Source organism: Acartia tonsa, chromosome 5, assembly GCF_053477335.1.
Source record: "Acartia tonsa isolate MP-2025a chromosome 5, ASM5347733v1, whole genome shotgun sequence".
Lineage (NCBI taxonomy): Eukaryota > Metazoa > Arthropoda > Copepoda > Calanoida > Acartiidae > Acartia > Acartia tonsa.
Window position 1 is genome coordinate 51,253,128 of NC_137264.1, and position 18,123 is coordinate 51,271,250.

General features: G+C 30.3%; 2 protein-coding genes across 3 annotated transcripts; both read left to right on the forward strand.

Annotated features, from left to right (window-relative positions):
- The first annotated feature begins 3,627 nt into the window (after positions 1 to 3,627).
- On the forward strand, positions 3,628 to 7,562 carry LOC145320379 (uncharacterized). Its single transcript, XM_080162790.1, has 10 exons — positions 3,628 to 3,736; positions 4,121 to 4,212; positions 4,377 to 4,503; positions 5,697 to 5,844; positions 5,935 to 5,984; positions 6,153 to 6,244; positions 6,546 to 6,588; positions 6,735 to 6,822; positions 6,902 to 6,972; positions 7,255 to 7,562. The coding sequence occupies exons 1-10, from the start codon at positions 3,713 to 3,715 to the stop codon at positions 7,399 to 7,401; spliced, it is 882 nt and encodes a 293-aa protein (XP_080018916.1). The 5' UTR covers positions 3,628 to 3,712; the 3' UTR covers positions 7,402 to 7,562.
- A 6,173-nt stretch (positions 7,563 to 13,735) lies between these two features.
- On the forward strand, positions 13,736 to 17,769 carry LOC145319782 (uncharacterized). Of its 2 annotated transcripts, XM_080162138.1 has the most exons (5): positions 13,736 to 13,867; positions 14,446 to 14,544; positions 15,889 to 16,039; positions 16,324 to 16,398; positions 17,446 to 17,768. In XM_080162138.1, the coding sequence occupies exons 1-5, from the start codon at positions 13,748 to 13,750 to the stop codon at positions 17,517 to 17,519; spliced, it is 519 nt and encodes a 172-aa protein (XP_080018264.1). In that variant the 5' UTR covers positions 13,736 to 13,747; the 3' UTR covers positions 17,520 to 17,768. The 2 variants fall into 2 exon arrangements, with proteins under 2 accessions (XP_080018264.1, XP_080018265.1); XM_080162139.1 differs by lacking the exon at positions 14,446 to 14,544 and having other exon boundaries at positions 17,446 to 17,769.
- Positions 17,770 to 18,123: the final 354 nt, after the last annotated feature.

The window sequence follows — 18,123 nt, forward strand, 5'->3', positions numbered from 1 at the left end:
TAAAGGTTAATTAATAAAGGATTTTAAAACATTGCAATATAACACAATTATATCCAAATCACAAATGAATAAATTTAAAAATGTTGATAGATTATTTAGAAAAAAATGCTGTTTTAGCTTTGAAATATGATTTACCTATACATTTTTTTTCTCACTATTTCACAAAGATGCTATAACTCTCGCTAATACCTCGGATAGGTAAACGTTAACTGACCAAGTCTAAACCCAGGTGGTCCTTTGTATACGTGGATCCTTTTTTTAGTATACATTTTTGTTTACAATAGTATACATGGCCTTACTTTAAAATTGTATCAATTTTGTTATACTATAGTATAGAAAATTTGTGGGATCTACGATAGCATACCATCGTTATGCAAGAATTCTTACGAGGGTACGAGAAATTTTGTTAGTACGAGAGACATATATTATATACTAAAACCATTTTTCGGCCGTGATTCTGTAGGTTAGAAAATTAGTATGAGTCATTAAAAATTAATACCAATTAAAATTAGTACGAGAAGCAAAAAATGTATACTACAAATTTTAAAAATTCCCAGGTAATACATAGTAAAAGTAGAATTTTTTTTTGTATTATGAAAATCATACAAAAGTACAAATGTGGTTCTTTAAGGGTTAGAAAACTTATATTTTCTCAAAAAAATATTAAGAGTTAAGGGAGATATTTCCATGATTTAAACTATTCATGATGATAAGAGTACATGAGATATTCTCATTTTTTACTTCTATAATGGAAGCTCAGTGAAGAGATTCTCATGTTTTAACTCTTATCATGGCTAGGCTATGATCTTTTCCATGCTATACTGAAGTTGATTAGGTTTGGTATACTGGTGTCTATAGTTTAGATTTTGTAATTATTTAAAATGAAATATTTTAAAATACTGAAAAAAAACAATGAAATGAGAAACCAATTTGAATAAGATTTACTTATTTGATTTTTAAACAACCATATATATATTGGAAACCCCAAAAAAAAACAAAGTTTTTCTAACAAGTGAGAGACACCTAGCAGCAAAAATTTGAACTATATCAGGTAGAATTATTTTTGTATTATGAAAATTATACAAAAGTACTATTGTATTATTTTTTTGTAATTTTGTACAGTCCCTTATTTTTTTCTTGTACATGTTGTATCATTTTTGTCTACAATAGTACTTTTATGGTTTTTTTCATTAAGTAACATATTAAGTCCCAAAATTTTTTACTTAAAAAAAGATTTTGTACTTATAAATAAAATCAAAATTGTAGAATTAGACAATTTTTTTGTCAAATTCTAAAATTTCTTTTTGATATTCAAAAAATGTTTTTCAAAATATTTCCTACGTCCTCAGTTTTGGAACTCATCTAAATTTATGTTATGGTATATTTTTCATTGTTTGATTGTATACATTCTTAAGATTTTGTTAGAGTCTACAAAATTGGAACTTTAAAAACATTTTTGAAATGAATAATATTACACAAAAAAAATATACAATAAATGCTATGTTCATTTTTAAGCAAAGTCCAAAAATTTGAAATGAATACTATCACACAAAAAAAAGTGTACTATAAATACTATGTTCATTTTTAGGCAAAGTTCTAAAATTTGGACTTAACCAAATTTCCTAAACTTTGTACTATTGTATATAAAAAGAAATACAATAAGCATGAAACAAAAAACTCTTTTAAATCCACAAATATTGAAATATTCAGTAAAGTAAAAAATGTTTGGACTCTGCCAAATTTTTGAAATTAATACTATTGTACAAAATAATAATACAAGATATACAATCAGGAAAATGGTATTAGTACAAAAATAAAAAAAAAGTGTACAACATATACAAAAAAAATATACTAATAAATAAAAAAAACACAAAAGTACTATTGTATACAAAATTGATACAACATGTATGAGGGGACTTTGCCAAAAAAAATTTACTGTACAAAATTTTTAAAAAAATTATACAATAGTACTTTTGTATGTTTTGTATAATTTTTACAATACAAAAAAAAAATTCTACCTATACTAGGAACAACCTGGGAATGACCGGAATTTATCGTCAAACACACAAACACTCGACGTATGACAAATTATTTCAATATAAAACTGCTTGCCAGATATTGGAATCCAAAGGTTCGATTTGAAATCTGACGAATCCGATCATAAATACATAAATGGGATATATCATAAAATCAAAATATTAATCAATTTTATTTCATTTAAGTTTAATTTAATTGAAATTTAATCGTGCCTAAATTTAATGATGATTTGATACAAATGTATCTTCTTAAAAGACAGTTCATTGAACGTGGACATTTAAAACAAAATTAAAAGAAAACGAGGACACATTTGTTTTCCAAGTTTAAATTCATTCATTCCATCATTCATTCATTGGAATTTATCATGCATAAATTTAATTATGATTTTCTAATGTTTCTTAAGATATTTTATTCAACGTGGACTTTTAATAAAAAATTTTAAAAAACGAATGAACATTTCAGACAGCGGCGTGCATAAGGGATGGTTTCCACTCCTTGACATAATAAAAGGTGTTGGAGGGTTTCATCTTGCATGATAATTTCCGTATTGGTAATCACAATGGATCTCTTAATGAAGCGTAAAAATAAAGGGTTTTAGCTTTACTTTAGCAAAGGGAGTATAGGTTAGCCTTAAATTTATCAATCTCAAGCTTAAGTAAATATTTCGATTGGCATACTTTAGCCTTACATAACATGTCATATTAATAAAAGGCTAGCATTAACTTATCTTTGTCAAGATTAAGCAATAAGTATGCAGAATAAGCCTATTTATACAAAACCTTTCTTATTAAATCAGCCTACAAGAAAAAGAATAGGAATATTTGAAAATCTTTTTTAGCTTATTTTTTATTTATATTTATTTGTAAAATGACGTGGATTTAATGAATAGTATTTCATAAAATAATATTTGTATAATACATAAGAATAGTTATTAAACGCATTGTATTAATTAATGTACACCTTTCCGCGGATCTTAAAATTAAAAATTATAAGATTAAACCCAAGCTCATGGGCGAACAAAACTAGTATTTTTTTATTCGAAGTAAATTGTTTATAAAATGACAAATGATTTTTCAGTATGACCTGTTCTTATCCAGCAGATATGAATCAGTTCCAAACTAACAACTAACAAATGCCCTTATAAAATCGGTCGACCTAAAGCTTCTTTAGACCAACCTAAAATTTCCAGAGGTTGACCTATGTCTTTTGTGAACTAGGCTAAGGTGTCAAATTAAAAATCTTACTATTTTTGTTTATGATGTCAATTTTCTTCTTTTTTGTTGCGTTTTAGTACCTTAAAACAAAGGTATTTTTTTAAAACCTAAATTACTTAAAAAATAAGAGATCTACAAAAAAAAACAATTGCATATCTAATTCTATGGATCATTTTACATCTACTTCTTACTAAAATCTCAGACTAGCTATTTGAAGAAGAAAAAATCACAAAAAAATAGCACACATTCTTTGCATTGTTTTACCTAGCAATATAGCTTGGTAAGCATCTAATTAACTATGACAAAGATTGGATGCCGCTAATGTTTATAAAAAAAACTGATTACATAATTGTGAAACGTGGCAGTGTGAATTTATCTTATAGAAAAAAACACTTGTGTTACCTTTAAAAGCATATCAAAATTTTGTGTTGAGTTAAGTCTCTGGCTGCCTTTAGTTCATCATGGCACTCAAGCCAATTCTTATGGTAAGTTTTCGTTTATTTGTAGAATAGACTATTAAGTTAAACATCTAGACCAGAGACGTGCTGAAGGTGGTGCCAGGTGGAAACATCCTCAGAAGTGTCCGCCCCCCTAATACAGACAAGGGGAGTGGCAAGGCAAAAAATTTTAATAAAATTGCTCGCTTTTGAGTGGGTGTATCCAACCCCTTACAACTAAAAATTACACCCCTCTGCTGTCTGTTATATACGCACTAAAGCTCAAAACCCTTCGATTTGGTTTCAGGAGGTGTAAAAATATTTGATACAGTTTGCGCACCCTCCTAGTAAAACCGTTGATCCAGTAGAGACAGGATAAGTTTTTTTCTCAGTTGATTTATGATTTTAAAAATTGTATGTACAATACTTAAGGTTTGTGTAATGATATTTTTCACAACTTTTAATAATACAAATGCAAGTGTCAGTGAGGATGACTGTAGTAAAAAAAATACCAGATTTAGCAGGTAATTTCTTTTTTGTCTCTCATAATGACATAAATTATCAATAATAAGAAAATAATAGTTTTATGTTCTAAAAGTGACAGTTTATGATAGGTAAATACATAATATTAATTTTTTAATAAATGATTTTTTTAAGGAAAAAATATTTTTAGTACGTAAATTATTAGATTGCTGCAATCAAAAGATGGGGACATTTTAAAGCAAATTGAGGAAACATTAGAAATAATGCAACTTGATATTGAGCAAAATCAACATCTGATATCCACACTCAAAACGTTATCTGATGAACAAAAGGTATCATTTATAAGCTATAATTTAATCAGCCTTGGCTTATCTTTTATCAATAAATTGTAAAAAGAAGGTGTATCAACTATTTTTTTTATAGCTAGCCGGTTCTTTTAGTAAGTAGTAGATGTAAAATTTTTCATAGAATTCAGATATGCAATCGGTTTTTTTGTAGACCTCTTATTTTTTAAGTAATTTAAGTTTAAAAAAAAAAAAATTAAGTCGATTTTAAGGTACTAAAATGCAACAAAAAAAAGAAAGAAAATGGTCATTATGAACAAAAATAGTAAGATCTTTAATTTGACACCTTACTTTTTCAATTCTGTCAGGTAATTATTGAAAAAATCGATTTTTTTAAACCCACAAGAATAAAAACTTTGAACTTAATTTTATTATTTCACAAATAAAAAAATATGGGTTCATATATACCATTAGAATCAGAAAAATATTACGAATCCATTGTAAGCAAAATTGAAAAAAAAAGTTTACAATATAGTATATAAACTACAATAAAAGGAATTATATGAAAATATCATATTATGTTGTACAGGCAACGTCTTAATTCTTCAATTGAGTATAAAAATGGGAAGGGGGTAAAGAGGGGGTAAAGAGGGGGTAAAAAAGGGAAAACAATAGTGTTGTCTGAACAAAAAAAATAATTGGCCATTTCTGTAATTTTTTAATTTTTTAATTTTTTTCAATTTTGCTTACAATGGATTCGTAATATTTTTCTGATTCTAATGGTATATATGAACCCATGTTTTTTATGTCTGTTTGAGAAAATATTTAGGTCTAAAGTTTTTATTATACCGAGGTTAAAAAAATAGATTTTTTCAATAATTACTCAACAGAATTTTAAAAGTAAGGTGTCAAATTAAAGATCTTACTATTTTTGTTCTTACTGACCATTTTCTTCTTTTATTTTGTTGCGTTTTAGTACCTTAAAACCGACTTAATTATTTTTTTAAAAAACTTAAATTACTTAAAAAATAAGAGGTCTACAAAAAAACCGATTGCATATTTGAATTCTATGAAAAATTTTACATCTACTACTTACTAAAAGAACCGGCTAGCTATAAAAAAAAAAAGTTGATACAACTTCTTTTCAATAAAAGAATTTATATGTTAATTCACTATCATTTTTTTACTGCTTCTTTGATAGAATTGCATGTGAAAAAATTGTAAGTGTGTTATTGTTTTAGACACTGAATGCAGAATATGTTGCCCGACTTGACGATCAAACTGCTACATTAAGTTCCCATGAGACTTCTTTAACACAAGCAACCATTAAAATATCACAAGCTGAGAGTAATATTAGAGCCATAGATATATCTATGACACCCATTGGAGGTAAATCATATATACATGTGTATTTTGTATAATTCAAATATTTTAACAAAGGCATATATTATATTTATAGACAATTAATTATATTTTAAGGTATTGTTGCTTGGAGTGGATATAACATTTCTGGCGGTTCTCTTCCTGAAGTATTATACTTAAAAACTATAAATGATAAAACTTTATAAATTAAAATTAGATTAATGTACTATACTTTATAGGCAATACACAATAAAAAGTTGTCATACTTGACAACCTCACTGCATATCAAATTGGTAAATTTTTTTTGATGCTATGATATTTATTAATTTGTCAAGGGCTGGCAGTTGTGTGATGGATCACGGATCGATTCAGGGCCTATGGTGAACAAGTATACACCAAATCTGAATGGCGGAAGATACTTTCTAAGGTAAAATTGTATTATACATATATTATTGGTACATTCATTCCTCAATCTAAACTTTATCATTTAAATTATTGATTAATCTCACAAATATTACTTAAAGAATTGAAACAAATGGATTTGTGAAAACTAACATATTGAGACCGTTAATTTGCAAATTTGATGTATATATAAAAATAGAGATATTTTTTTTATCAGGGATGGTAAAATGGTATCTTATTTTGGTAGGGTATTTACAACCCCCGCCCCCCCCCCCCCCCCCAAGAAGAATAAAATTGAAATTAAAATCATATTCAATAATTTTTAGAGGAACTAGTTCCATCATTTCTTCTTGGAAGTATGAAAGTCAGGTAAAGTTTTCTGACACTTTCGTTTTTCTCTCTATTTCTATTTCATCAGATTCAAGGATTATTTGTTTAATGGTAAGGAGAAAAGGAAGATACTATAATGCAAATAACATTTGAATATAACTATCATCATAATCTGTCTATTTTAGATGATGGGCGATCATACCCACGCTTTTAGTGATCCAGGTCACATACATTCTGATGCTGGACATACACATGATTACATGGATTTTGGAGGTACCAAAAACAAGAAGCATATTGACAAATCTTAAAAATCATGTAACCTTATCATTATGCAAAATATTTTTATGTCTAGCACGATATGATGGGTATGGAGATGATGCAAAAGACAGAAGACACCCTAACATGTGGGGGACTCTGAAAACTACAGGAAATATTTGTTAAGAATAAGTAAAATATTGCAAGTATTAGTTGCAATGGTGTATTCAGTCGCCCCCTACTCCTTATCTAATGAGTTGTTAATATTAGGCCTGTTATTAATGATTGAATTTTAGATTTATTTATTAAGCAGAGAAGATTTACCATCTAAAAAGGCTTATTCTTAGCTGGGTCATTATTTTCTTGAACTGTAATTCTTCATCACCTAATACACATAACTATGTTCCCATATATAAAGCATAACTAGATTTATTACTCATTAACAATATGACAGAGTTGGGGTATGCACAAATACAATCTGCTAAAACTGGAATATCTGTTGGCTATGTTGATGACAGCACGAGTGGCTCTGTTGAGGTTGGGAGTGAAGTCAGACCCATCAATATGCATGTTCATTATATCATTAGAATTTATTAAGCCGAGATTCTAGATGGAATGGAAATATATATGGTTGAAATGAATTTGTTGCACCAGATTTCACTAATACTATTGTAAATTTAATTGCACATTTTGTTTTATTGATATTGTAATGTCTTGAATTTTATATTGTCTTTTTTTTTAATAAAGTTAAGGGAATATTTTCTTTTTTAATCTAATTGAGATAAATTAGTATACAATTTTGTGAAAATTAAAAGTGTAGGGACCTAACCCACCAGGGCATAAACCTATACCTGCAAAGCTACACAGTATCTAATAAAACCTAACCTACCTACCGTAAAACACTCCTACTTAAAATGCAAGAAAATTGTAGGGGGGTCAAAATTGATAGAAGCGTCCAATTGGTAGTATGCCACTGGGGAGGTTTATTTTGACATTGGGCGGGGGTTCCTAAAGTACAAAAGTTTCCACAATTTAATTGTTTTGCTTTTAGAGTCTATCACTTATCCTTATCCACCTTCTCTTTCATTGATTTAAAAACTTTCATTAAATCTTGGTTAGTTTGTTTAAACTTTCTGTTTTTCAACAGACCTTTTGTATAGAAGGGCAATTTGTTTATCATCCAATAAATGTTTAAGTATAGATGGATATTCCAGAAACTTATGAGTTTATTATAATTACAGAAACTTGATACTTTACTTTACAATTTGATTACCAATACCTAGAGACAGAGAATTTGCAAAGTACCAATACAAAATCAACACAGGGTCCTTGCATTTGAAGAAAACTTAAATTTTGCTTTTTTCACCCTATTATTTTACTTAAATAAGAGGCCCTGTTAAAAACGATTCGATTCTTAAACTGTTTTTAACCTATTTTTAAAACATATATCAAAAATTTACTATGACACCAGTAGAATCAAACTGCAGAGCCTAAATTTGAATTAAGTCCCCAATAAACTTTTTTGAGGGAATTTAAAAATTAATTTTTACTGTTGCTGTGGTCCTTTTTGATCAGAGCAAAAGGTCTTTTTTTATTTGGGTAAAATTCGTAGCTTTTAGAGTGTTTTGCTTCATAAATATAGTATTCTGGTATAGAGTAAAGTTAGGCCTTTTGATTTCATCTAAATTAATTCATTAAAAACTTAATTCTTTACAATATATCAATGAATTGACATTATCGTGCTTGTTTTCTATCACTTATTTAAAACACATAAAAATTGGCTGTAAAGGGTTAAATAGTGTAAGATGGGTGAACTGAAATTAGTTTCCGAATGTGAACACATTTTCCTAGGTGTTTCCCAATCCTATCTCAATATTTGCTACTAGCTAAAAAACCTTCAAACTTCCAAAAAAAAAATCAAAATTTGAAAAATTAAAACTTTGAATGTATAATGTATAAATCGTTAATACATTCAAATTTAGATTTTTTTTTGAAGTTTGAAGGTTTTTTAGCTAGTAGCAAATATTAAGATAGGATTGGGATACACCTAGGAAAATGTGTTCACATTCGGAAACTAATTTCAGTTCATCGTAAGATGACAACAAACGTTTATGCAATACAACAAATTTATTTTTGTCACATATACAAATATGATAAAATATAAGATTATTAAAACTTATTTTTTAAAATATTTTTAAAAAGTATGTATCTTTTATGTGTATGGTTTTCATTCTTTTCATTTTAATTAAATGAAAATTATTTAACTACATTGGAAATAAGTCACTTTGTGAAAACACTCTTTTTTGAATTGTAAAGAACTGAAATGAAACAAGACTTCTAATTGGTTCAGACTTCATGATTATATGTTTTATTTTAATGTTAGATTTTTCAATAAAATTAATTGTTTTAGAAAAAAAATATTTCCAATGAACATAGTAAGGTTTTTTTTATTATATCAATATAAAGTGAATTATATAAATTGGTCTAAAAGCCACAATATAACCCCGTGTAAAAAAGACCTTTTGCTCTGGTCAAAATGATGGGAGCAACAGTAAAAATTAATTTTTAATTCCCCCAAAAAAAGTTTATTGGGGACTTAATTTAAATTTGGGCTCTGCAGTCTGATTCTACTGGTGTCATAGTATATTTTTGATACATGATATAAAAATAGGTTAAAAACAGTTTAATAATTTATTTCATTTAAACACAAATAACATGAAACAAACTATAATATTTTTGGATTTTAATGTTAAAGTACAGAAAATTATTCAATATTACACAAACAGTTATGTTTTTTAAGTTCAATTGATGTTTGATGTTTTTAAAATGATATTTATTTTACGTAAAAATCATTCATAAAATAAGTAAATAAACAAACATTTAACTAATGAGTACAAGTTATTATTATCAGGGAGTAAGGGAGGGGACAATGGGCAATTAATTCAATATAAGAGTTATCAAAGAAAGGGCATGAAATCCAGTTTAATCCAATAAATTTGTAGGAAATTATAAAGGGATTGTTAATTGAATAATAGATTTCCATAGCGTCATGTAAAGTGAAATCACAACTTGTTTTTGATGAAATATATTGAGGTTTTTTGGTGTGATTTTTATATTAAATGATTATTGGACCCGGCCAGCTCCTAGCAAGAATATGACTGCCCCTTTTTATTCTGTTTATTTCCCTTGCCCCTTTCCCCCCACCTCCCTTCTCCCTTCTCCCCGTCTGCTACATTCCAAACTAACACAACGAGTGTTTATTTCCCTTCCCCCCACTTCCCTTATCCCGTCTACCCGTCTGCAATTTTCAAAACATACATAACAAGTAGCGGCATTCTATGCGCAAGTCCCCAAACTCAGTCAGAAACTGCTAAATTCTTGCACATTCCCTTTAAGCCAGTCCCCAAAGTCTGAGACTCCTAAAAATTGAATATTCGATCCATTGTCCCCTCCCTTACTCCCTGTATTATTATAGTTATAACACAATGGGACAAAATCACTAAAAGTTAGAAGGGTTTAAAATGATTAATGTTTATGAGATTATCAGCAACACAATGTTACAACATAATTAGAGATAGGCAAACTATAATTGTGAGTTTGATCTTGTTTAACATAATATGATAATTAATAGATGATAAAAGTTGATATTTTTTGCACTTAAATATATATCCTTATTTAGTTTTGTCCAGAAAGATAAATTTAACTATTGTCACTTTTTACACTTTATACATGATCCACATTGACAAATATCAATGCTTCTCTCTTTGCTGATTTCTTCCGCAGGATACCATGACTTGAAAGTGTCAAGGATGACCACAAATCCTCGACAGCAAGACGAAAAAGTTTCAATATAAAAAACCCATCATAATGGCTGATGCCTGGTATGGATAAGACCATGAGGAGGTTCATACTGAAAAATCAGGAGTTATGTCAAGAACAAAATAGTAATCTCCAAGCTAATTTGTTTTAAAGTTCCAAGATTTACCCATGGTGTTTGTAGATTTTGTGGGGGTGCAGTAGTGCATGATATCATATGGCAAGCTAACTAACGGTCATCTTTAACTTGGTGGAGTTGTCTCTGGTAAAGGGAAGGTGGGGGTGATGGATATGGGGGTAGAGAGAACAAATAATTCCCCCATCATCTTTAAAGGATTTGGAGAACATATACAATATACACAAAAAATTCTATATAAAAATTAATGCTAGCTTTCACTGAAAGATTGTAATATGTCGAAATTTCTTCTTGGTGGTTTTGATTGTTTTCACTACTTGTTCAATGGGTTCTTACACATTATTTCAACCTACATTAGTTATAAGTTGACTTAATAAGAGAGACTGAAAAAATTCAGTCCCTAACGGGAACTATATTGGGGAGACGTCCACACAGCGTCAGAGTTGCGACATAACTGGTCCCTGTTAAAAACAACCTTTAACTATGGATAAGTTGCTAATAAATTCTTTGTTAAAGCTAAAGTTACAAAAAAAACTAGTGTAATAAACAGCCTAATGTCAAAAATACAAAAAAAAAATATTTTATAAAAGTTTTATTAAGTTTAGTCGAGTAAAGAAAAGCAAGCTAAATTTTGACAAGAATAGCAGAGCCTGCCAAAAATAGAGTATATTTTCTAACGTTCTACCAATTTTTCTTACTAATGAACATCTGCTTTATAACTTAATGTGTTTGTTTTTAGTGCTTCACTACTTATGATGTTGCCATCCTAATTTATAGTGCAGCTACAAAAACTCAAAAGTTGATTGCTTATTAGCGGATTATAAAACTTGAATTGAATTAGAATATTTTTTTTTGTGATTTATTAAAAATGCCTGCTAAATGTTAATATTCAGTGTACTCTAATCAAAATTATATAATCAAATCTATTTTGTCTTTTATATCTGTATATCCCTTTACTGTTTATTTCATTACATACCAACAGGTTAGCTTGTTATTTCTGACATAATTGTCCATGTTTTTAGTAGGTAAGCCACTCTACAGTTCACTTTGTCAATACGTCAGTTCGTAACAGATTGAAAGCTAAAATTTGAATAAAGATTCCTATTACATACGCGAATCTAATATATACAATGTTTTGTCCGCCTGACCATGGTCATGCTTTAAAAGACATGAAACTTATTCTATAAAAGTTTTTTTATATTCTCTCTCTCTCTTGTTGTAATAACTGAACATCTGCTTCATAGTTCACTTTGTTTATTCCATGATTGTTTCGCTACTTAAGCACCATTGTTATAAAGGGTGTTTAAAAAAAACCAATCGCTTCACTTTTTTCAATATAAACCTTACAGTTTTGGTCCAAAACTAATAAAAATAATACAATTCATGCCCAAGCAATGCCAATAATAAAACAATATTGAATTTTAAATCTACTCACCCTTCCAGAGCACTAGAGCTCAAAACCTAGCCATTGCAGAGAAATTTGCCCTACGCCGAAAGTGCATATTTTATAATAAAATTAGGACAAATTTGTCTCTTTAAAAAAAGAACAAACCGTCTTAAGTACTTGAAATCTTGTAGATAGACCCCATAATGTTTGAGGTTTTTGATGGGGCATGTAAAGGCCTTTCTCTAGACACCTTAACAAGGTTTCTAACATAATCCTAACCAATTTGGCATCAAAAAGAAATACCTGACAAACATCAAGAACTAGATTTAAACAGAGCCGCCATGTTTCAATGTTGGATGGGTCTGTCTTTTTTATCCCAAATTGGCTAGGATTGAGGTAGAAACCTGTTTAAGGTGTCTAAAGAAAGGTTTTTACATGCCCCATCAAAAACTCAATACATTATGGGGTCTATCTCCAAGATTTAAAGTACTTATGGTGGTTCAAATTGTGAGCGATTGTTTTTTTTAAACACCCTTTAAATGTAAGTTAATGAAAATGAAAGCTGTTAGAAAAAATTTAACCGCTATAATTTTTTTCACTTTGGATTCTTAGTTGCGTTTCAACTTTCATTTGTGATATATACATTATATATTATTAAGTAAAGGATGTTCGTCCATCTTTTTGTAGAAATAAAAATTTGGTGGAAATATGTAGTTTGTGAACTTCATTCCATGAGAATTTCATCAATTTATCTTAAATACACGAAAACTTTAAAATATAGGAATCGATCTAGCATCACAATTGATAAAGAAATCTTGATGAAACTTGGTTGAAATATGTAGAATGTGAACTTATTTAATCCTTAAATATTTCAGCTGTCTATCTTGAATAGGAACCGAGAAAACCATGTTTCCCCCATAGCGTTAAGCAGTAAGGACCAACTTTTGGATGCACAGATAAAGTGAATAACAGAGTAGGTGCGCTATTAAATATATAGATAAAAGTGGATTGAGCCTAGTAATACGGAGTGACAGACATTGTTCTACTCTGAATTATTCTAGTGGCTACGCCCTTATCATCTAGAAGAAAGAGGAAAAGGGCTGAATTTGAAATTTTTTTCTCGTATTCATTCGAATCCGGTGGATAGGAACCGGTTCTCGTCCATACGAAAAAACTATGTCTAGCATCGTATTATATCCAGCTTTCTACAAATATAAAAATGTACAATCATAAGATTAAAACCAGTTTTTTTAGTCGGTGCCTTCGGCACCTCGGGGCTAAAAAAACTGGTTTAAATCTTATAATTGTACATTCTATATCCGCGGAAAGCCGTTTATAATACAATGCGAGAAATAACTATTACTACTTTTTATAATAGGATAAATCATAGGTCCTGGGAAGGTTTATAACTATTTTGGAGGAGGGTATCACAACCATACTGAGAGAAATCACCCCTAAAACATTTCTTTGAAAATAAAACTAAAATTAAAAGCTGGGGGGGGGGGGAGGGGGGAGATGACGACTAACCCCCGCCTCAAGTGCCCCTAGAGGCTACAAGGGGCGTAACCGTCAGTTATAGTATATGTAGAATTTAGATAAATAAAATGGATTGGAATGAACTATTTACTGAACTAGCTGGTACGGGCAGGTCATCCTGTAGAACAGAAAGCAATGCTCTGGAATCAACTTTGGGAATGGTTTCTTCTACAGTCTTGACGGCACAGGTATAAACTTTTTTACGGGTTGGTGTTTAGGGGTGGGGGGGGGGGGGGGGGGTTATAAAAACAAACTTAAATAAAAACTACCTTACATACATACCTTACCTAGTTAGGGCGGGATTCTCCTTTGAATTTTTAAGTGATCATCTAGAGAATCCAGAGTATCATCATACCCAACTCTAAGGATATTATGTTTAGTAACATCCATCAGACAACCAACCCTTTGATTGCTCTTCTTTTGTCTGAGAAGTCCTAACTGTGCATGGTAATGGTTTTGGGCCAGGGCAATCCCTCTATTTTAACTTTTAATGCTCGGCACCTGACGTAGTAGCAGTAAAAACCCTTTTTAAAGTCTTCAGTTATTACGCGGTGCCGGGACAAGATTCGAACCTATCACCTTCCCGACGACGAGCGGATGCACTAAGTGTTGAGCCACGGTCGCGGGTTAAAAAAACTAGCTTACATACCAAAGAGACCAAAGAAAAGAGATAGAACAATAGAAAATTGTAGTGATTTCTACATAATTATTTTTTAGTTGCTGATCAATATAATCAACAGTATGAATAATAATAATTATTTTACAGTTGCTGATCAATATAATCAACAGTATGAATAATAACAACAACAATAACAATGACAGAAACAACAACAATAATAATAATAACCTCAACGATAACTCAATGGTAAGATCAATATTTAGAATTTATATAAAGGGTGTGCAAAAAAAATGCGGACTTTTTTTAAATTGAAATTGCGCGGCTTGTGTTAATAGTAGAAAAATGTTATGCATATCGTCAGAACCGCTATGAACTCTATTTTTTGGAAATATAAGAATGGATCCTGTGCTACGTATAGTTTGGGAGCTACGGGTTAAAATGTCCTAACTGACGTAAAACTTGACTTGCGAGTAAATTTTAGGGGGTAAAATGTCCCAAAATTTACTCGCAAGTCAAATTTTAAGTCAGTTGGGGCATTTTAACATATAGCTCCTAAACTATACGTAGCAGAGGAACCGTTCTTATATTTCTAAAAAATAGACTTCTTAACGGTTCTAACGATATGCATAATATTTTCTACTATTAACACAAGCCGCGCAATTTCAATTTTAAAAAAGTCCGCATTTTTTTGCACACCCTTTAATTGTGTATGTTCTTCTGTAATATTGCTCTCTGTTCGGTTCTCTCTACTCTTATTTTCCTTCCCCTTTTCACTATATCTCTATTTCTTCCTATTGCCTTATTTTCTTTCACCTTCTTTCTATCACCATCTCCTATCTCTTAATTGGTATCCCCTTTTAATCAAAGTTATCATTTCAAACAATCCTCCTATGTTATCTTAACTTGTATTCTATCTAGTATTTTGTTTGGTTTCTTTTAAATGCAAGAAAAGTCTAAAGACAATAGTCGTCTCATTTATTGCTTCATATACCAGTTTTTCTTGCAACCTTATTAGAGTAAAAAACTAGAGAAAGATAGGGTTAAATAACTTTATCTCCCCATAGCAACCTTTCTATTGGGTCATTGAAATTCAACCAATGGTGTCGCTTATATTAACACAGCCAAGTAGCAGAATATAATTTAGAAGCAGACGAGAAAGGTCTTTGAAAACGGAAGGGAGGTAGTTGTCTGTATATACATCTATACTATAGATCTGTTGTTCAAGGGTTCCTCTGACTTATAGGATAAACAAGTTTTCAAGTAAAATAGTGTGGGTTTAGGAGCAGTTTTAAGTTCCATAGATCATACCTGAAACTTAAAACAGATAGGAACAACTTGTTGTTTTCCAGTTTTTTGTTTGTTTAACTAACTCTAGGTTAAAAAGTACAATAGACGTGCAAGGGGAGGGGGAAGGGATGTTTACCCTCATTTTGTCTCCTTAATCTTTTTTTTAGATACGCTAGATTACCCCCATCAAACCTTTGATTCCCCTAATCTTACCCTTCACAAAAAAAAACTTGGACGTCCTAGCATTAGAAACTAGTTCTAAATATGAAAATATTAAATTTAAATTGCAACAATTGATTTTAGATAGAAGTTGATGCTAGTACAAATACCAACATCAATATGGCTCTTCCCGGTATAGGCAGACAATTTGGTGGGAAAAATTACGCGGCAAAATGCGCGTCGGCCAAGCTGAAGGAACAACTGACCACGTGTGCCAGAAGATTGCTTTGTCCAGGTATTAAGGATAGGGTTAAACTTAAAAGACGTATAAAGAAAAAGTTTAACTGCAAATATTAGTTAGTCTATATAATGTTTTTTTTGTTAAATTTAGACTAGAAGAAAGCATTTGAATAGGGCCCAGGATAGTTTTAATGTATTTCAAAAAATGTTAGGGGTATATACAGCTACTAAATACTATTATCTATGTTGAACATATAATAGAAGTACAAATACTTAATTGTACATTGATGGATAAACGTAATTTGCGCATTTTATAAAGATAAATTAATATTTCTTTAGAAAAAGAAGACGTGCTTAGAAGCTACAAAAATTCGTTGGCAACCCAAATTATTATTTCTGCAAAACTCAATGCGGGTAAGTTTTACTGTTTAAAGAGCGAAAATAACTCTAATAACCTCATTTTCAAGTGATCATCTAGAGAAGCCTTAGCATTATCAACTTGTATAACTTGCATGGGATACGATATTCTAACGCCTACTAGGTAAAGTAACAACTGTCTCTTTGATTGTACGACCTTTGTCTGGAAGTCTGGGATATAAATAAGTCTCTTTTAGGGCCAAGGCATTCCCTTTACTCTCACCATTATTGTGATGTCCCGAACATTTTCAGACGTCTAATGATTTTACATATAAAATGCGTTGTTACTCTAAATATAATTAGTATTCGTACGTGAAGTCTGACCGTCTTCCGTTTTAACTTTTATGGATGTTGCCAGTTTAAAGAGTCCCTGGAGGCAACAGCTAATACTTATATAAAAGTAATAAAATACCGGTCTGTAAATTCTAAATCTCTCCAGGCCTAGCTATTGTGACAATCAATTCTACAAAAACTCACAAAACCTTTGGAAGTTAGCTGGGGATATATCTTGTTTTTTTTCCCTATTACTGAAGAGGGGTGGGTAAGAAGGGAAGGAAAAGGGGAAGGGAGTTGTGGGGGAAATTTCCATTTAGAATTGTTTGTCAGAATATCATTCCCTTTTCCTTGGAATCTCTCCAACCACTGAACCAATATGGTATTCTTTTACAGTGAAGCTTTTCATTGAGTGAGGTGTATCACCGGGGTGCTGCCACTTTTACCACTAGCAAAAATACAACCACTGTGTTTTTAACAAAAAGTGGGTGTGTTTTTGTCAATTTCGTTTTTAGCTGTATTTTTGGCAATATTTTTTTATCCACTGTCAAAATTACACCTTTACTATGTCATAAACACAGTTTTACTGTCATTTTCACACCCATCAAATTCAATGAGGCTGTCAAATTCACAGTTTTGATGACAAAAATACACCTTAATATTTCACCATTCACCAACCACTATTCCATGAGAAACAGCCACTAGAACAAATGAACCCCTCCCCCCCTAAGCCACTAGAACAAAATAAAGGAGCACTTTAATTAATTTCAGGTAAACTTGTTGCTGGCAGATGTAATGAACCTTTGGAAGCTATGTGTCCAGCCATTCTGATTGAAGACTTGTAGTAAATTTTCCAGTATGGCTTCTAAACCGATTAAAATCCGCTGGATTAGAATCGTTTCTAAGCCATACTGAAAAATCATGTATAGAATCGTATAACCAAAAATTTTCCACGAATATTTAAAGAAAAATCATAACATTAAAACCAGTTTTGTTAGCACAAGCCTTCGCCTCCTCGGGTAATAATGTATGAATACTTGTTATTTGCTGTTTAAATAAATCATAAGAGACGTCTAGGGGGATGATAAAGTTTTTTTTATAAATATGGTAAATTTTACACCCAAAATGTGGGGTTTGACCCACCCCCCTGTCAATCTTTTTGATACGCTCTTAATGGATATAAATTATAAATATTGTTCCTTTATGAAATTGAAAAAAAGTTTTATTTTCATTCTATTTTTATAGGTAGCTAATTTTCTTTATTAAAGAGAACTAAATAAATATTTAAATATATTATAATATTAGTACAACTTTCATTAAGATTTAAATTTTAAAGCGAATATGTATATAGATTAAACAATAATAAATTCTTAATTCATGGTTTAACAGACTTTTTGTGCTTTACCTCAAAGTGCATAGTGACCACAGAATCCCCCCATCTATTTTTGA

Coding starts and splice junctions, on each gene's coding strand:
- LOC145320379 (XM_080162790.1), top strand. CDS start 3,713: ATGGCACTCAAGCCAATTCTTATG. Junction 4,504..5,696: donor CGTTATCTGATGAACAAAAG/GTATCATTTATA, acceptor TTATTGTTTTAG/ACACTGAATGCAGAATATGT. Junction 6,973..7,254: donor TGTGGGGGACTCTGAAAACT/ACAGGAAATATT, acceptor ATTAACAATATG/ACAGAGTTGGGGTATGCACA.
- LOC145319782 (XM_080162138.1), top strand. CDS start 13,748: ATGGATTGGAATGAACTATTTACTGAACTAGCTGGTACGGGCAGGTCA. Junction 13,868..14,445: donor CTACAGTCTTGACGGCACAG/GTATAAACTTTT, acceptor ATTATTTTACAG/TTGCTGATCAATATAATCAA. Junction 14,545..15,888: donor ACCTCAACGATAACTCAATG/GTAAGATCAATA, acceptor AATTGATTTTAG/ATAGAAGTTGATGCTAGTAC.